General features: G+C 34.3%; 2 protein-coding genes across 2 annotated transcripts; one reads left to right on the top strand and one right to left on the bottom strand.

Annotated features, from left to right (window-relative positions):
• Nucleotides 1–1,570: 1,570 nt before the first annotated feature.
• Nucleotides 1,571–8,893, top strand: LOC134276927 (alkylglycerol monooxygenase-like). Its single transcript, XM_062759203.1, has 11 exons — nt 1,571–1,701; nt 3,437–3,564; nt 3,813–3,964; nt 4,317–4,420; nt 5,891–5,986; nt 6,281–6,413; nt 6,709–6,788; nt 6,879–7,013; nt 7,375–7,491; nt 7,813–7,895; nt 8,338–8,893. Exons 1-11 carry the CDS (start codon nt 1,585–1,587, stop codon nt 8,537–8,539), a joined length of 1,347 nt encoding a protein of 448 aa, XP_062615187.1. The 5' UTR covers nt 1,571–1,584; the 3' UTR covers nt 8,540–8,893.
• A 368-nt stretch (nt 8,894–9,261) lies between these two features.
• LOC134276926 (inhibitor of nuclear factor kappa-B kinase subunit alpha-like) lies at nt 9,262–20,554 on the bottom strand. The gene is made up of 19 exons (XM_062759202.1): nt 20,439–20,554; nt 19,989–20,204; nt 19,457–19,615; nt 18,364–18,453; nt 18,125–18,249; nt 17,826–17,933; nt 17,347–17,476; nt 16,821–17,012; nt 16,588–16,719; nt 15,203–15,294; nt 14,860–14,961; nt 14,522–14,574; nt 14,065–14,129; nt 13,570–13,682; nt 13,392–13,441; nt 12,988–13,090; nt 12,229–12,373; nt 11,712–11,827; nt 9,262–11,391 (listed from the first exon to the last, which is right to left on the bottom strand). Exons 1-19 carry the CDS (start codon nt 20,532–20,534, stop codon nt 11,292–11,294), a joined length of 2,187 nt encoding a protein of 728 aa, XP_062615186.1. The 5' UTR covers nt 20,535–20,554; the 3' UTR covers nt 9,262–11,291.
• Nucleotides 20,555–20,923: the final 369 nt, after the last annotated feature.

The following is a 20,923-nucleotide window of genomic DNA, read 5'->3' as shown; positions in this document are numbered from 1 at the left end:
AAAAAAAAAACCTAATTAACTTCTGTTTTAGCTCTTGGGTATACAGTTTATCATTGAGGGAGTTAGCAAGATCCATTTCCCTAAGACCCTGCCCTAGAATCATGAGACAGGCTAAATTTCAACCTTCTATAAAAAAAACTCTTAATTTGCATATGCCAGCAGATTGATGATACAAAATTAAAAAGAATTTTCATTTTGGACTGCTTAATTTCTAAAAAAGATTTCAGCGCATATGCATATCTAGACTTAAGCTTAAGTGCTTCATGATCTTGGGGCCAGGACTATTTCACTTGACAAAAGTAATGTGTCGATGTATCGATTTTTTAAATGCCCGATATGCACATGGATGCATTCATAACAATGTCAACCCGTGCACGCACGGGTCAAAGTCTAGTTTTATATTTTAAAAAATCGAACATTTATTTGACAAAGTATAAGTTTGCTTCAACAAATTTGTTTATTAAAGCACGCCGAGACACATCTTTAACGCTTAGTTCAAGATGGACATAATTCAGGGGCGTAGCAACAGGGGTTTTTTTTTTTTGCTTGTCAACTTTTTCAGGTAAGTAAAAAAAAAAATTCTTCTGGCTGGCCCCTCCCAACTTTCAAAAAACGATGCTACGCGCCTGTAATTCAAAGCCTGTATTTTGCTTTGCACTCATAGAAACGAAGAAGCACACATTTCAATCATATATTTAATCAACAAGGAAACATGTACCAGAACTTTTGTCGTTGTTGAGCTCTCCGAACGAACTGTCCAGCAGACTGTGTGTCTAACATAAAAGAGAAAAACAGAAGAAAAAATATTATTTATGGTCTTACTTCCTGGACAGTTCGGTCGTGTACACATTTAACCACATGGACAGGGCCTGTGATCTGTGTCTAGTTTCTGTCAGGGCTCTCTCTGTAAGGGAATACATACAGTTAGTAACACGATTTATTTTCAAAATTATTTGTAAACTTTCACTGTCAAGAACTTATAAATACTGGAAGTATTCTCTGTCCCCTTTTTCCTCTAGGGTGTTGAATTCGGCATTGAACTTTATCCTCAAGTGTCTGTTTTCATATCACATGTAATGCACATGTGGAACACAGGTCTACACTTGTTTCGTATACGGAGTACAGGGGGGTGCCCGTGTCTAAAACAATTTAAGTGCCTGTGATGTGGAATATGAAAGCCCCATTTCTTCTCATACAAAAGATATGACCAATGTTAAAGTTTTTTGTGACAGACTGAAAGACTCTCTTTTCATTCAAAAATCATGACCAGGATTAAAATTTTTGTGAATCAATTACTGACAGCTGAATGCTTTGGGCCGGGAAGGCGGCCGGGGGGACGAATATACAAGTTGTAAAAAACAACAAAAAAACACAAAAAAATTGCTAAATTCAACATCACAGTAAGAAGTGTTAAAATTACAATAAATGTTTCGCTGTCCATTAATATACAGGTATAAAAGAGTTTCCAAAAATTATACGTGAAGGAAATGAAGATTAGCTCGTGCTAGCAACTCCGGAATTTTTATCGTCGATCCGCTTGGGCTCCTAGTTTAGCACTCTATTGGCTGTATCCGCGTTGAGAAAATGTCCAACCTGGCCAAAGTCCCCTTCTTGACAGGTGTCAGACGGTTGTTTTATTTAGTGACAGTGAATGAAACTTCCTTTAAAGATGTCGAAGAAGTTCCACTTTACATTAATGAAGTAAGAGTTTGTACTGTCACTCCATCATTATTCCTTTAAGCGTTGTGTTACATAACAGGTCCAGCACAATACCCCGATAAAGGTATATAGCTTGATAAAGCTATATAGCTTTATGAAGGTATTTAAAATACCTTGATCAAGGTATTTTATGTAATGAAAATTCTAAAAAATTATTTAATATGTTTTACGGTGTGACCGTTGGGGCGAGCGCAGTTATGTACAATAAAAAACCTACACATGTACTGCCTATCATTCAAGAAAAAGAAAAAAAGAAGAAAACAAAACAATAAAAAGAAATAACTTCCGAAGCATCGGGATCGAGATTCCGAACTTCTCGGAAGTTTCCGACAAATCGGAAATACCCGAGCCGTTAAATGACGAAAAGTATGACGTCAGATAAAAAGTCCTGTGTTGACTTAGGATGCAAACTATATTTTTATGGCATGGAGATTGCATTAAAATGTTTTTTGTATTTTTTTTCAAGTAAGTTGTTGCTATGTTTTAGCCACCATGTTGCTATGCACCGCAAAGGATTATTGGGAGTTTGGAATTTTTTCACGCGGTGAGATAAAAATTTCTTGGAACAATGTGCAGATTTCAACCCGAATTTCCTCCATTCGTACACGTTAGTCTATTGAGCTCGCTAAGCAAGCGGCGCTTCGCTATAAATTAATTACTGAAAGTCGAGTTCTGAGTTGTTGTCAGTAAATTCACCCATGCATGTAAAGTACTCAAACACAAACAAATCAGTACAAAAACGTGTCGTGTGAGGAGACGTTATTTTATGCTTTCTTTTTGATACCAGAGTGTTTTTCATGCACGAGTAGACACACTGACAAAAACTCAGAACTCGACTTTCAGTATTTAATTTTTAAAGAATTTTTTTGAATTTTCATTACATAAAATACCTTGATCAAGAAATGTTAAATACCTTGATAAAGCTATATAGCTTTATCAAGCTATATACCTTTATCAGGGTATTGTGCTGGACCTGCATAACTTTGGATAAGCATAAATCATTTCCAATGATAATTTGATTCTATAACTACGTGTATATCTATTTGATAAAAATAAAAAAAAAATTAATGATACTATTTTTATCTGCTTATTGCAAAGCAGGGTTGGGTGGAGGTACAATCTGAATCTTTTCAAGGGTATTCAGTGCCAATTAGGCAACACCACATTCATACAGTACTAGATTCTATTGTTTGCTCTGTGTGAATGTTTATGTATCAAAAAATACTACTTGATCAAACATTTTACATAAGTGCAAAAGATCTGGGATTAGAAATTTGGAACACAAACAATTGTGATACATGATGACACAGTCCTTGCATTTCTTCCCATCTGAGTACAGATTAAGAATTTGAAGGGAAAAAACTCTCCCTTTACCCTCACTTGTGCATCAATCTAAACATTTCAAATTACACCATATCCAGTTATCATTTATCTGTTGCCTAACTTGCCTATCGTGTATAAAAGACCCATTAACATGTCTCTTTTGTAAAAAAAACACTTGACCACTATGACCAGCATCGACACTTAATGAAGTCAGAGCATTCAGTGACTGGGCATGTAAAATCATGATTAGAATGTGCAACTTGAAAAATTTTAACTGTAAATCGCTGAAACATCAAATTTTTTGATTATCTACAAAAGAAATTGAAATGGATGACAATGATTTTAAAATTATTTCCGAAGATGTTAAAAACAAGGAGCTTTATTTCTTTCTCAGGCAACCCCCTTCTTCTTTGTGTGCATTTTTCTGGAGATGGCAGTCATGTGGTACAAAAAGGACAGGAAAGCCCGATTCAATGATGGTGCTACCTCCATAGGTGCTGGACAGTATTCACGACTCCCAATGTAAGTATTCTATGACTTTTAAAATTTTTGAATGTTTGTTTTTTGATTAAAGAAGACATATCGTGCATTATGTAAAACATAGCACTATAGTTATCAACCTTGGCCATTGAATAATCTTTTAGAGAAAGTGTGTATGCAATCCAAATGAAAATTCCCTATCTGACAATTTTTTATGACTCTTTCGTTGTCATTAACTTCCTTCTGTGAATAAAAAAATGTTTTCTGATTTTCTTTTTGTTCATCTGTAGGTTTCTATTGAAATCCATTATGTACACTGGATATATATGGGTGTACGACAGATACCATATTTACGAGTTGCCATGGGACTCTGCGTGGACATGGTGGATATGTTTTCTGGGGGTGGATCTAGGATATTACTGGTTTCACAGATTGGCACATGGTGTGAAATTTGATAAAAAAATATATTAAAGTATTATTGAATGACCTGTAGCTAAAATACTGCATCTAATTAATCTATTTAGATTTTGTTGTTAGTAGTTGTTTCACAAATTGTCAGTATACACTTTCAGTCAAAATATAAAGTGAAATGTGTAAACAGAATTTTTTTGCCCTTGTTGCAAGTGTGCAAATTTAAAGCAGTTCAATTTCAAAGGAAAAAGTATTGTCTTTTAATTACAACTGCGTTTGGGCAAATTTAAAGCAGGCGAAAATTGTTTTCAGGTGTGAATGACATAAACAACCCTGCATGTATACAGTAAGTCTATTTTGATAAAGATTATTTTTTTCTTCAGAGGTGAATTTTATGTGGGCTGCCCATCAAGTACATCACAGTTCTGAGTACTACAATTTCACGACAGCTCTACGACAATCTGTGCTTCAGGTTTACACTTCATGGGTAAGATTTTATTCTAATGCTTATTTGAAAGCATTAGTCTTTTGAAGAATTTTAAAAGCATTTAGAAAATTCAAGTAACATTGTAGAAAATGGACAAGAAAGGGGACATTGCATCAGAGACATATAAAACCAAGGCAATTTAAAGCGTAAAATAAACATGGATCGGTTTCCTAACTGCCGAATTATATTTCTTCAGTAATTAAAACAACAAAAAAGTCTGTTTATCGCCTTCTCAAGCCAAAATATTAATTAAAAAGTTTCTGTTTACATCGTCGGTAGCCTCCATTTTAACTCTCGCACAGTCCGAGATTTGAAAAATTGTAAACAATAGGACCTGCGAGATTAGAGTGTGACTAAAATGGGTAGCGAAACCCGGGCCGGGCCGGGATTTTTGATAACGAAAACCGGGCTTTTGATAATCACGAAATAAATACTCATTCTTTCTTCATGAAATTTACGGACATAGTTTATTATTCTAGGATTGGCCTTCGCTGAAAGTTTTAGGTCAAAATGTTTTGTTTTTCAATGATTATCACCGATTGTCCTTTTCCAAGTGACTAAAATGGGTAGCGAGCCCGGATTGCTCATTTTAGCGGTTTAAACTTAATTTCGGCAGTATATTTACAATTATTTCATTTGGATCTTTGGAATTGAACTTTAACTACCTAAAACATTTAACTGTTGCAGTAATAAATCACGATTATTGAAAATAAACGCATTTTTTGAACACCCGGGATTGGTCGAAACCGGACACGTTCACCCGGGAAAAACCTTTTATTTCCGAAATACTTATCAGAGAATGACATATAATTGAAATATAAATGACTCTTTTTTTGATTTGCATATTTTTATTAATTTTTCCAATTTATTTCTTAGATGTATCTCGGTCAGGGACTGAAAAAAATCTGCATTCTTTCTCTGGCAATCCGGAATTATTAATTTGTCCCGGGCAAACGCGTCCGGTTTTGACCTGTCCCGGTTCTATGAAAAATGACAAAAACCCTAATAATCGACATTTAAATTCATTATGATTGAACAATTTAACTATTTGAAGTTAATAAACAACCATTAAATGCAAATATCACAAACACTTTCGATGCATTAAGCTTAAAATCGCCAAAATGAGTAAACCGGACTCGCTACCCATTTTAGTCACCTGGAAAAGGACAATCGGCGATAATCATCGAAAAACACAACATTTTGACTTAGAATTCTCAGCGAAGGCAAAACCTATAGTTATAAACTATGTCTGTAAATTTCATGAAGAAAGAATGAGTATTTATCTCGGAATTACCAAAAACCCGGCTCTCAGTTTTCAAATTCCCGGCCCGGCCCGGGTTTCGCTACCCATTTTAGTCACACTCGCGAGATTACGCGAGATTTCGGAGAGTTGCGAATCTCTGGTTTTATATGTCTCTGATTGCATGTTTTATTTAAACACAGTGTATATATTTCTAAGTTTAATTTCAGGTTTTCTACCTTCCTCTTGCCTTATTCATGCCACCCTCTGTTTTCATGGTTCACCAAGAGTTGAATATTTTGTATCAATTTTGGATCCACACTCAGGTATGTAATACAAGCATATTATGTACAATTTGGAATATTGTAAATCACTTTATATTTGCTTAAACTTTTGTGCAAAATTTTGGGAGACTGTCTCCTTGTGAAATTTCATTCTCAGGTATATTTAAATTGGTAAAAATTATATGGATTCATAAAAATTTTGTCTTACCTATAACTACCACATACATATCTTATGATAATATGGTGTGGCAAATACTCTGGGATCTACAGTATAAGGATTATTGTGTTTTTGTTGATGTATCTAAATGAATACCTAGGTATTATTTGTTTTTGTAGTACGTAAAATCTCTGGGTCCTCTGGAATACATTCTGAACACACCCAGCCACCACAGAGTGCATCATGGGAGAAATCCTTACTGTATTGATAAAAACTACGCTGGCACTCTCATCATCTGGGACAGGCTGTTTGGTAAAAAAAAAAAATCATTTCTTTTGTTTTTGTCAATTTCCTACTGGTGACTTTTATACATAAATACTTGAAGTGTTCATATTTAGGTAGAATTCATATTTTGGTGCAATTGATATTGAGCTACAGCCTGACTACCTCTACATCATGATTTTTCAGTAATACTCTAAGAAATACTTAATACACTGATTTGGGATTGTGCCAGTTAGTTACTGGTTTATGTTTGTATTGCAGTTTAAATATGCAGAAATAAATGCACCAACATGTAACAAATTCTACAACCTAAGTATTGTTTTAGGTACCTTTCAAGCTGAGGAGGAAGAAGTTGTGTATGGTCTGACTCATCCATTAAACACATTTGATCCAAACGTCATTCAGGTTGGTGTTAGCCAGATCAATTTTTTGAACATATATGTATACAGTGATTTATTTTAAGCCAGTAGTTAAGCATCTTGTACCTGTTTTTAGTTTGGGTATCTGAAGTACATGATTGAGAGATTCAGGGAGATGGATGGGTGGAGAAACAAACTGAAGGTGTTGTTCTGTGGACCAGGATGGGGCCCTGGTAAACCTAGGACAGGGGATATAAAGGACATCCCTGTGGTGTGTATTAAATTTGAATATCAAGTTGACATACTGTAAATGTATTACATTTAGCAGTGAATTTTATTTAGTGCTTTTGGTGGAAAGCCGCTCATTCAAGTATATCGCTAAATGTCCCGATTTCATACATTTATATCTAGCACATTCAGATAGCACTAAAATCAAATCTACGCTAACTTGTTGAAAATTCAATTCCCACTAAATATCATATGCACCAAATAGAATACATTTACAGTAAGTTAACATGAGTGATTTTAACTCTCATTATTACACATCTCACTAAGATGACCTAGAAGTATTGTATTCATTGCTTTCTCTCCTGCTTCCTCAGTAAACCATATTTCACATGCGTGTTTTTCAGGTGAAGGCCCCCTGGCCCCAGTACGATGTCAAACTCCCCGCCTGGGTCAGTGTATATACTGTGGTACACTTCACTCTCGAGCTTCTGTTCTATCAAGAAGTGGCAGCCAGGAAGGAAGTAAGTTACTAATATATACGTAAAATGCTTAAAAGGAAAATTTATAGCCTTGCAAGTTTGATCTTTTTGTTAAACTAAAAATTAAAGCATTGTTAAAATTGTGTTTATTTGTATTTTTACTGGATCTTCCTATGATCTTTTAGCAAACTGTCACTTAAAACTATTGCTTAAATACATATTACTTGAAATAAGCAAAATCATAGATATTTCTTGATATTGTTTTAGCCAAATTACTTCCTTTTTTTCTACAATAAATGATAATATTAATACTGGATGAGTTAATGCAAATGCACATCTACATGAACTGTTTTCCAATAATAGGGATTGTCACAGTTATCTGTCTTGCTGTTTGTTCTCCATATTGGACTCTGTCTGACCTCCTTTGGGAAGATTTTTGATAACAAGTAAGTATGGAATGAAGAGGTGTTGGTGAAACATGGTATTTCTAACTTAGAGAAGTCAGACAAAGTCCAAACTGTTGTATGGTCCAGAACTAGACATGTACCATTAACTCACAAGGAGAGAAGTTTGATCAAGTTGACATGTCTGAATTTCATCTTTTACCTTGATTTTGCACTTTAATTAAGTTTTGATCATTAAATTCTATATTGCTTTAGATAGTATATCTATTTACTGGTACACTGGTTCTGTATTTTAAAATTTTTGGGCTCAAGTTAAGTAAAAAGCAGACAAAAGGGCCCACATAAAACAAAGTCCTTCATCTTTTATCGAAGTACATTGTATATGGTAAATAAAATTGTAATTTCATTCGGTAAGTTGCATAGACATTCATTCCTTAAATTTAGTTTTGAAGAAACTTTCAGAGTGCATGTCTCTATTTTTCAGTCCCTCTGCTCCCCAGTATGAAGTCCTAAGATGTCTGCTGACGTTAATCGGAGAAGTCTTGCTGTGTCACTATGGTTTCTATGGTGCCCCCGGTTACAGGCCTAGCTTCGTTGTAGCTCTACAAGGAGTGTTTTTATTCTCTTTCTGCTTGTGGTCCTCGGTCTTATACAGCAAAACCATGAAAGCTCGGAAAGTGGAGTAGACTCAGCTCTTACTGAGTTTTGTATGTGACAATCACCCAAATATCTGTGATAATATTTTAAATCAGGGGTTATTTGTATACCCCGGTACAACTTGTTGACATTCCAGTAATATTTTATATTATGATTTTATGATTTGTGATTTATACAGATATGAATGCTCCTCAGTGTCAAGTTGATAGTAAAATGATGTCAAACAGTTATAAGACAATCAAATTGATCTCGGTGGGAAATAAACTGAGGAAAATGTTAGATTTTCTGTTATAGATGATATGTTTATGGTGCTATGAATTGCCTGGTTTACTAATTGATGTTAATCCATTTTTGTAACAAAATAAAATTTATACTGCAATATCTTTTTTATCATTAACTCTTTAGTGTGCAGTGTAGAGATGGGGATAGGAGGGGGCCAAAATAGGTATTACATGGGATGAAAACAGTAGGGCCAGTTACTCAGGTGAGCATTGTGTCCCATGGGCCTCTTGTTGTTTTAGATTGTAGAGACCCATAAATTCATGTCTCGACCCATATGTTTAAGTTTCAAATTACGGTATCCTGCATGTCTATTATCATTCTTTAACCAAAAAATCAAGTCCCACAAAGCAATTTCTTTTTTCAAATCACGGAAATTTTATCCCAAGAAAGTAAATTTTATTTACAGTTATTGACTCGTTAAAAATTTTCACACCAGAAGAGAAAACTGATTCAGTTCATAATTGTTTATTGTCATATATATGTACTCTCCATAATACTACATAATCCTTAAGTTTTAACTTAAAACATACATATAAAAGCACCATAAAACAAGAATTTATAACAAAATATCACAGTTATCTTATTATGAAACATTTGCCTGCATGTCTGAATTTATCGGTAATTATGACACAATTATGAATTGTTTAGAACAAGTCATTTTATCAGCACAAGAATTTATGTAAGTTATGCAAACTTGGATTTGTACAATCATTTTCTATATGAATGACTTTATATCAACAATATACACATAGTGTACAAGAATGAAAAAAAATCTTAAAACCCCATAAATAACTCCTAGCTATTTACCGGGTAAGTAATTAATTAAAATACTGAAGTACGATGTTCTGAATCTGTCTCTGCAAACATCTGTGTGAGAAGCATCATCTTGCTTCAACACCATCTTAATGGACAGAAGGGTTTTTGTTTCAATTTTCTGTCAACATGTACAAACAGATAATTAAATAGCAAAACGAAAGTGACAATTTATACAATGTTTTATGACTATGAATTAACAATGGCAGTAGCAAATTACTGGTATAGACTAACCATGGTATCTCAAGCTTGACAGGTCTGAAGATATTTAAGAGTATGAGACATCAAAAATGATTTCACTTTAACAAATAGTACACAGGTACTTGACATAACTAATCCCAGATACATATACAAATGAACTTCTTAAAAACTTACTATGATGAAAATAAAAAAAAAAAAACAACCTGGACAAAACAAACAGACAGGGGACTATTGTTACATTAAATGAAACATGTTGATAATGTTTTAAAACAAAAATACCGGTATGTGTCTTTTTTCCTACTTTGCCAACCTTAGATCAAAGGAAACATAACATTGACATTTTATTCAATGAAGATCTGCTAAATTTCATGTAATGGATATCAAGAGGAACTGTTCAAGATACTTTAACTATTTCACTTAACAATTAAATTATTGCCTTGAAAACTTGTTATAACATATGTCCATGTCATGATCAACAAATTCTATTGATTTTCAAATATTAAAGGACTATTTTTACTTCATTACATGTGAAGTAAGATTCACTTGTAATACATGTACTTATTTTTATCAACAGTTGACTTGATTTGACCTCTATGAGTCATTTTGTACGTATTTGCATAAGATAGGGAATATACATAATTCTAGTTTGATTTTCTGTGGAGTATGGACATGTCTTTATGCCAAATGACATTTACAGATATAAGCTTGTTGACATCATAACCTGCTTTAAAAAGACTCCTGCAACATACGACAATGTAAGTTTTAATTAATTCCAATCAAGGGGGTCAAGTTATAGCACTTACAAAATTTATTTGATAACCATGACAAAAGGATTTTTTTTATTTAACTGGGGAAAAGACAAACTACTGGCAAAATAAATATTATTGAGCAGAATATGAAAGTGTAATATTCATTCGTAGTCACTGTTCATCAAAATACATCTATGGAAGATTTAATTAGTTCTACAACAAAGAAACTCCATAATCAAACACAGTGTACAACCTAGGTCATTCTAAAATGTAACAGCCAAGATTAATGTTTATCAAACATTAGCAAACCACATTTGGTTCTTTCCAAATAATAAAACCTATAGGTACATGTATATACTGAAAGAACTCTCATTCAGGTATTGAAAAAGATACTTCATGTATCATTAACTTTGCCAACATCCCATTAACATAACCTATTCTAAACATTACACTTTCACAAATAGGACTTTAATTTGAGCAAGCATGACATTGGTCCTTTGCAAACTAAATTTAAAACAAATTCAGTACAAACTGCAATCATCATTACTGAAATGTACTACATGTATATTCAGATCCAAGTATCAGATCCATCCAAATTTAATAACATGTAGGTACTTTAAACTTCAGGTTCATAGTCTATAAAATGCTTGATAAATATTGCACTTTCCCATAAATCTGAGACTTCTGGAATGTTTCCTAACTTGGTAGTTGAGCAGAATATGAATGTAAGTCAGAATCAGGAAGTGTTCTTTTGTAAAGGAGGTAGAAAACTCCAATCCATTGAAGACATGTGTTCTTCATGTTCCTCCATCACTGTCTTTATAATGTCATCAAATCTGAAAAAAATTCCAATTGAAAGTTGAAATTCTCAGAGTGCTACAAACACATACATGTATATTTACCTATTTCGGATGCATTTAATTCTAAATGTTCAAACAACTGAATATTCAGATAATGTTCTCTACTTGAAGTCAAATTATGAAGTTTGTAGGGATGCACTTCAACAAAAAAAAAAAAATTCCAGACCTTCAGATTTAATATTCTTACATCATATATAAATATACATTTCTTTTACACATTTGAGATGAACATGCACCCTTAAATGTTTATACAGTGTTTAAAAACACTAAATCATGGCTCTTTAAATGGTGCTTACTTTTTGACAGTCTCCCTGTTGTCATCGCAGACTTTCATGGACTCTAATGAAGAGGCACCCCAGGAGTTTGCAGAGTTACTTCCCTTGGAATCCTGCCTTGTCATGCCATTTTGTGTCTGCAAAGAAGGAGTTGCCTTTACTATAGTTTCAGTACTTCAGAAACAGTCATTTTGTTTAGAATATCTTCACCTGCCTTAATTATTTAATTCCTCTATCTACAAAGCATTGGTTTGAGGAGGGTAGAGGGGCTAAAAATGTCTGTTAAAAAAGACATGGTACATGTTTTGGTGTATTTCATAAATTATTTTTATTAAGGAAAACGTGATTTTGCTATTTTGAAAATTGTCCAAAATGAACAGCTTTACCCCCTCCTAATAGCATGAAATAACTGCACAAGATCTCTGCGTAAGTGTCAATCTTTTGGGAAAGGGGATATGAAAAAAAAAACAGGCTTAAAAATGCATTTACACAATAGAATTTAGAACTTTGTTAGCTACAACTGTGGGCAAAAGCTTACAGCCATTTTGATCAGACTCCAGATATCAGATTGTCTCTGTTTCTGTGACTGTAACAGTTTGTTTGTGGCATCTGTGATCTGTTTACAGCACTGCTGAATGCTGGGTAATAACTGGAACAGTTCATGTTTACAGGCACAGATTTTCCTGCAATTAAAAAAATATTTTGTACATGTATATCTAATTTCAAAGGCAATCTTCAAATTCTTGTTGTTTCATGTGCCATATAAACAAGTTCCTACAAAATTCCTCCAAAGAAGAAAAATACTTAAAAGTTACCCTGGTACTTAAAATGTAACTAACAAAAATTTAAGTCACCTGTGTCATATTGATCTTTAATCTGAGTTTAGATTGTGTAATGTATTGTCCAAACCCTAAACAAGTGTGCAGATCTCATAAACTTTTGTTCCTTACCCTAGGTGAGTATAATGATCCTGTAAAGTGTGAAGTTTTTGTACCTTGCCATAAATGTGTACAAAATCCTGTTAACTTTCTGTTCATATGATTCTGTAAATCGCTGTCCCTTACACTTATTGTATTTAGAACCTTTAAACATACTTCATACTCTTACCCTCAATATGTGTAGAGATCCTGTAAACATTATTCTTTACAAGAAATATTTTGATCCTGTAAACTATATTCCTTACCCTACAAGTTAATTGTGATCCTGTAAATATTATTCCTAGCCCTAAATGTTGTGATCCTGTAAACATTATTTCTAACCCTAAATGTAAGCAGATTCTGTATACATTATTCCTTACCCTAAATGTGTGTATAAATCCTGTAAACTTTTATCCCTATGGATGAGACACTTTACGACAATCTGAACCATTGGGCTGTGGTCTTTATAGATATCCCGTCCACCTGCATCACAAAGAAGCTCATCATCAGAATTTTGAAAAACATATGTGCCATTCATGGAATACTCCGTAAAAATCTATTCAGATTAATTTATACTTCTAGTTTTTATTTCAGCATTTTCCAAGTGGTTGAGTGTATATTGTGACTATTGTTTTCCCATTTAATACTAAAAAAACACTTTTTTTCCAATCCCTTCACACCTCTCAAAAATAAAAAAAGTTCCAAGACTCTTCATCACACATTATGTTCAATATTTCAAAATTAAGAGAATGAATATAGAAAATTTGATTTATTTTTATCCAACCTTTGCCGGCTTGTCTCATGTCATGATATAGAGTTACAGCTTTCTTCTCTCTGAAAGTAAAATCATTTAATAAACTATCAATAGCTACGTAGGATGAAAATTCTTTTTTTTTCCCCTTCATATTAAACCTAAAAGGCTTTTTTCACATAAAGCTGACATTTTTCTTTCAGAAACTTACATATCTTCTAAAACTTCATTCAGTTTGCCTCGAGCGAATGGACTCTTTTGTAATTCCACAATCTTGGTCTGTAAGGCAGTGGATTGTTGGTCTAGCTTGGTCACTTTCTCTCTCTACAAGAAATCAGGATTAAATACCTTAGAATTCAGCTTCACGGGGATAAACTTTAAAGTGATTCAGAGAGGAGTGAGAGGGGTTAGAAATACAGTAAAACTCGGTTATAACGAAGTCACTGGGACCTATGAAATCACTTCTCTATATTTGTAATTCGTTATATCTGTGTAATGAATTCGTTAAATTTATATAGCTGGGGATCCAAGATAACTTTGCTATATCTGTGAATTCCCAATATCTGTGTTCGAACTAAACGAATTTTACTGTAGTGAGAGCAAAAGAGGGAGGGGTGAGAGAGAAGGGGAAGAGAGATAGAGGGGGTGAGAGAGGAAGAGAGAAAGGATGGGGGGTTGTGATGATGGATTCCTTTCAGTATTGTACCAGGTTTCTATGGACATCCACTTCTTCTCCAATTCTCTTCCATTTGGCCACTACCTTTTCAGCATCTGTAAAAAAAGAAAATCACTTTTTAATGTCAATGTCTTTTCAAGAATAAGAAAAATGTAAAAATCAATACATATGAAAGAATGTAATGTGTAAGAAATAAAAATTACTGTTTTCAGACATTTTGATTAAGGTTATATATAATTCTATTCTCATGAAAGAAAGTGTAGATATTTGGTATCTGGAATGCAAATCTTTGAGATATAAGGAACATGTCTAAATGAGTTCTACATACATGTATGAATTCGAGTCTCAAAAAGGGCAGTTATTAAAAATCTTTATCTTATCTACGTCAATTCAAAGGTTCCTTCAGTAATTCTATCAAGCTTCTACAAAGCTGCACAAAATTTTGGTTATTTATAGATTTATTTGAAAGTGAGACTTCTACACTTACTTTGTACTCCATCTGACTTCTGGATTTCATACATGTCAAGGTCATGTTGTAAACTGAAATTATTTATAGACACTTTAAAACCACATTTAAACAAAAATTTCAATTCCATTTATTAACTCATCCAGTGTATTTACATGTACTATACATATGTATTATTTTGCAACTGTTTGATTTATTCATACAAATAGGCTCCAATTATTGATCAATGCTGTACATTTGGATTAAAAAGAAATACAGTAAAACTCACTTAGAGAGTACTTAGATATAAGGAATTATCAGTTAACAAGAAGATGTGTATTTTCCTTATCCCTAATATGATATCATTCTGTATGTCCTACCATTCTTTGAAATACTGCATCTTTGACAATAGGTGATCACAACTACCCACCATATTGTTCTTCATCTTCAGAAAACTAGAGTTGGTTCTAAGTAAACTTAACCTGAAACAAAATACAGAAAGTACTTAGAATATCAAATGATATGAATCAACCAAGACTTTAAGAAAAATTTAGATGCTAAAGCACAGAAAAATTTTCATTACACCAATTTTGCACAATTACTCTAATTTTGAAACAGTTCCTTTTAATATACACTTCAAAACCTTATATGATACTTCTATAGTAACCACTTTGGTCCTAAATTGTCTGACTTCAATATACCACAAATTAACAGAAAACTTACATAGCTGCCCTTTGACTCTGAATGAGTCTCCTGAAATCCACCACTTGTTGACCACAGAAATAAACAGACTCTGCCCAGGCTCGCTTTTGTTCCTGTAAAAATAAAGACATTTTTAAATTTTTATTTGAACTATAACCAACCATACCTGTAACTTCTCTCAATATTTTACATAAGCCTTGATACATGTTATGTATGAAAGAGGAATTCAGTGCTTTAATGCATAATCTACTAGATCTGAATTGAAACCTGCCAAGGCTCTAGTGTGAAAGTTTTGACATAACTGCATGTACACATAATTTACAGGACAGAATGATTTTTAAAAAATCAAAAACATAAACAAGAGGTTCATGGGCCACAACACTCACCTGAGTAGCACTGGTGATGTCGTTCTTTACTAAAATGCCCCCCCCCCAGGGTTACAATTTTAACAATTTAGAATCTACAGATTCTCTATTGTGGTCCCACCCAACCCCCGGGGGTCATGATTTCAAAATTTAGATTCTACACTACCCCAGGATGCTTCCACATAAGTTTCAGCTTTTCTGGCCCAGTGGTTCTTGAGAAGAAGATTTTTAAAGTTTGTTCCTATACATTTCTATGTAAAACTTGGATTCTCTATTGTGGCCCCGCCCAACCCCCGGGGGTCATGATTTGAACAATTTAGATTCTACACTACCCCAGGATGCTTCCACACAAGTTTCAGCTTTTCTGGCCCAGTGGTTCTTGAGAAGAAGATTTTTAAAGTTTGTTCCTATATATTTCTATGTAAAACTTGGATTCCCTATTGTGGCCCTGCCCAACCCCCGGGGGTCATGATTTGAACAATTTAGAATCTACACTACCCCAGGATGCTTCCATATAAGTTTCAGCTTTTCTGGCCCAGTGGTTCTTGAGAAGAAGATTTTTAAAGTTTGTTCCTATATATTTCTATGTAAAACTTGGATTCCCCATTGTGGCCCCGCCCTACCCCCGGGGGTCATGATTTAAACAATTTAGAATCTACACAACCCCAGGATGCTCCCACATAAGTTTCAGCTTTTCTGGCCCAGTGGTTCTTGAGAAGATTTTTTAATGACCCCATCCTATTTTTGTATTTTCTTTATTATCTCCCCTTGTGAGGGATCTTGGCCCTTTATTTTAATAATTTAAAATTCCCTTCACCTAAGGATGCTTTGTACCAAGTTTGATAAAATTGGCCCAGTGGTTCTTGAGAAGAAGTCAAATATGTGAAAAGTTAACAAACGGACGGACGGACGACGGACAAAACGTGATCAGAAAAGCTCACTTGAGCCTTCGGCTCAGAGCCTTCGGCTCAGGTGAGCTAAAAAGCAATATTTTATCTCCCCCTTATTTGAAAAAAAACCCTTGAAATATACTTTACATACATTATATGGCAAAGCTGTTTTGGAGTCTTTCACAATGCTCTGAACATTAGGTGGCAATGGCTTGTTCTTTTTATCTCCACCACCTTGATTCTCTCCCTTGATGAACATGAACACTACCCAATCCTCCTCTCCCTGTAAAATTTAACATCACTTATCAAACTCTAATTTCTCTTATTTTCTCAGAATCTGAATCATAATGGCATTCATGTTGTAAAGAAAATCATAGAGCATACCGGAGCTGTCCAGCACTGATGTGCTCCAAGGTTAGGGTCAGGTGATGCCCCACTAGCCAATAGAATGTCTTGATCCTGAACTTTCACCCCTGTTTCTTTTTCAATATTTTCTTGAAGTTCAAGCATAGAATAGTTGTCCAGCAATGGGTAGGATAATAGTTGATTGTTGGCCACATATAAAATGTGCACTATCTGCAAATTACAATATCGACTTTGCTAAATTAAACTTAATTTGTGATATCTAGTTCATCATCGGAAACCCACACTTGGTCTTCCTCCCAGAGGAAAGAGAATCCAGACTAACTGTAAGTTTTCAACAATGTATGTAGTTAAAGTGTAATAGAATTTCGTAAATTTTTCTTTCCACTTTGGGCTGACATATACAGAATTAAGGTAAACACCTGTTAAGCAAATATCATAGGTATCAGTATTGTACTCCATCAATGTATTGCAAATCATGATATGTAATAGCTTATATGGCTTAGCTTTCAATAATCATGATACAACACTTCATCCCATTGCTTACCTTGATGCTGAGCATTGTGTCCAGGATTTTGAAGCACTGCGGTCTCCCCTCAATGAGCCCTCCACCTCTGGCTTTAGGGTCCCACCTCAGCATCAGTCGTAACCACTGCTCAAAATAGGCCTGCATGCTTCTAAAGAGTAAAAAGAAGGCTCGTATCAGAAACAAGGTCTCACAAAGCAGATCATCTTCTCACAAGAAAGCTAGAAAATAACTTCTATTCCAGTGTGAATTATCACTTCCGTTATGCACAAATACTTAATTCACTTACAACACTCACAAACTGTTACTACAGGGTATATCCATTCCCCTACAACTTCTTTGCAAGAGGATAAAATGCAATTTTTCCGCATCTCATATTTCTTATATTCAGTATGATTTTTTCATATTTTGAAAAATTCTTCCTTATTTTCTAACCCCATTTCTGCAAATAAAAGTAATCTGTTCTTGTGCCTGTATTTTAAGACAAACGTCCAAGTTACCTGCATAAATGTGTTGGTGTTACAATTTTCTTGGAGAATTTTACCACTCCTTCAGAATTATAAAATGCTGTTATGTCTTCGGGAGATTTTTTGCAAACTTCCCTATGCCTGGAATACAAACATTATTTCAAAGTTACATGTAAGTATAAAACTTCACACAAAATTTGAGAACTTATACAATCATGCAAATTATACTAGTAGTTGGTATTATTCAACCAATTTTATGATCTTGTTGCAGTTTGTCCTAAGATATGAGTGAAGGCCTTTAGTTACATGTAATATTAAACATTATTACTTGCCATGTAACTGGTGGGACTTGAGGGAGAAAGGGACGGAATCCTGTAATACATTCAAACACCACAGTCCCAAAGGACCAGTAGTCTACCGTGCATGTGTATTTCTGACTGGCAAACAGTTCAGGGGCCTAGCAAAACAGTGTAAGATGCAGAGTCAGTTCTCAATTTACTGTGTGTAAAACAAAAGACTTTAATGATAATACAAATCAGATTCATTGCCTAGGAGAGATAACACAACTTACCAAGTACTGGAGAGTTCCAACAAAGGAGGTACAAACACTTCCTTGATCTAGCTCCTTAGCATAACCCAAGTCTATCAGTTTGTATACAGTCTATAAAATAAAATAATGCATTACATAGTTGAATTGGTTAGTGGCACAATCAAACTTATAAGTAATATCTAATCTAAAGTGGAGAATAACAAAGGTTTAAAAGAGGAATAGTGGAAACTTACAGGACAAGGAGGATGAATAAGTGGAAATGTAGGAGGAATGATGGAAATGTAGAGGAGGAGAAAAAGGAATGAATAGAAATGTAGAGGGGGAGGAAAAATGATTGGAAATGTATAGAAAGAAGAGGAGGAATGAGTGGAAATGTAGAAGAGGAGGAGGAGGAATGAGTGCAAATGTAGAAGAAGAGGAGGAGGAATGAGTGCAAATGTAGAAGAAGAGGAGGAGGAATGAGTGCAAATGTAGAAGAAGAGGAGGAAGAATGAGTGGAAATGTAGAGGAAGAGGAGAAGGAATAAGGGAGAATGTAGAGAAAGAGCAGGAATGAATGGAAATGTAGAGAAGGAGGAGGAATGAGTTGAAATATAGGAGGAATAAGTGGAAATGCAGAGGAGGAGGAATGAGTGGAAACGTAGAGGGGTAGGAGAAATCAGTGGAAATGTACGGGAGTAGGAGGAAGAGGAATAAGTAGAATTGAAAGGAGGAGGAATAGGAATGAGTCAAAATGTAGAGGAGGAGGAGGAATGAGGTGGAACTGTAGAGGAAGAGGAGGAAGAATGAGTGGAAATGTAAAGGAGGAGAAGGAATAATTGGAAAAGTAGAGGATGAGGAGGAATTAATGGAGATGAAGAGAAGAAAGTGGAAATGTAGAGGAAGAGGAAAACTGGATAAGGCAGATTGTAAGGAGGAAGAGTTTATCAGGAAAAACCAGAAAGTAGAGAAGTTCTAAAAGAAAAGTTAACCCTTCAAAGCACCTAATTTTGAAATTAGAACAAAACAAGAATTGACAGGTTATATCAATTTTATGGCTAGAGCACATAAGTGAAATTAACACTACTCATACAAAGGTCATTTGAAATTCAGTGGAGGTACATAAGCTACCGAACCTGTTCCTCTTGTGTCTGCAGCACAATGTTTTCTGGTTTTAAGTCCCTATGAATGATTCTTTTACCATGTAGATATTCAATGGCTGAAGCAATATCCCTCACAAGACACCGAATGTCAAACTCCTTTAGTCCAACACAGTACTCTGGTTTATTCAGCACCTGTTGGCAAAATGTTTAATGTAGTTCATTTATTTTGCTATGTCTCTTCAGGTCAAATATAATATAGATATATTAAGAGTTTTTTAAACAAAATATAAAACATCGTCTTTGATTCTCTCTCAAATGCAGCCTTCTTGATACCTTAAAGTATATAAAGATTTGTCGCTTAGTTATGCTGAGCTGCATTCAAGTCTGAAGCTTATAAATAAGATGGACGTAGATCTTTAATCCTGTTAGATATACGCTAGCCAAGTCTTTCAAAAGACCCATACATATATATCTAACCTGGCAGCAAGGCTAGCTGTTAAGATCTTGAATGCCAATATGCCACAGATTTTTTTTATACTGTCTACTTTGAATTATTGTTATATACCTTGCGTAAATCCCCTCCAGGACAATACTCCATGGCCAATAACGGGAGCTCTCCGGTACCAACATTCAGTACTGGGGGTACCTCTTTGGCAGCTATAACATTGGGGTGATCTAAACGTTTCATAATGTCCACCTCTAAGGTCCATCGTTCTCGATGCTTCTGCGTCATTTCACTTTGAACACGACACTTTTTTATGGCAACATATTCTCCTGAATCCTGTAGCAGGGATGAAAATACATGCATGATTTTTAAAATAACTTGTTTTACAATGCAAAGTTACATTATGTATTTTGTATTCAAGATATATTTGAAAAGATATTTGAATTTGAAAGATATTTGAAAGAATTGAATTTGAAAGATACAGACAAAAACCTTGAAATTATATAAAATACTCTAGGATATTTTAGATATTGATGTTCGAGATACTGAAGTTCATCATCTATATTTTACCTCATTTTTCCAGAGAACAACTTGACCAAAGCCTCCAGACCCAAGAATCTTTTCTTCCACCCATTCACCTCGCTTTGATGGCTGAGTGAATGCCATCTTGATTATAACTCTTGCACCCTATCTGAAAAAATACAGTTTTTTTAACATAAAAGAAAAAAAAGCCATGGTCAAAAGAGAGAGTTGATGTTATACCTCAGTAAACCTCAAGTAATAACACACCTGTACAGATTTGTTTCTAATCATATGAAACTGAACCAAAGGCTGAAGTGTGCAGGACAGTCAGATATTAAGGGATGGATTGACGGAAGACATAAATGACAAATGCTACACATCATTGCCAGATTCATGGTAGGGCATTAAAAATCAATTTTTTCCATAATTTTTTCTCTAATTTTTAAACTTATATTGAAGACAGATATTTAAAAAGTCATAAGATTACAATTTTTATTTTATTTATGATGCTAATTTCTTCTTTTAAATGGCTC

This window comes from Saccostrea cucullata, unplaced genomic scaffold (genome assembly GCF_032062105.1).
Source record: "Saccostrea cucullata isolate Sc308-1 unplaced genomic scaffold, CSIRO_AGI_Scuc_v1 ctg6794, whole genome shotgun sequence".
Classification (NCBI taxonomy): Eukaryota; Metazoa; Mollusca; class Bivalvia; order Ostreida; family Ostreidae; genus Saccostrea; species Saccostrea cuccullata.
Note: the sequence above shows the minus strand (reverse complement) of the source record. Positions and strands in the feature narration are given on the sequence as shown.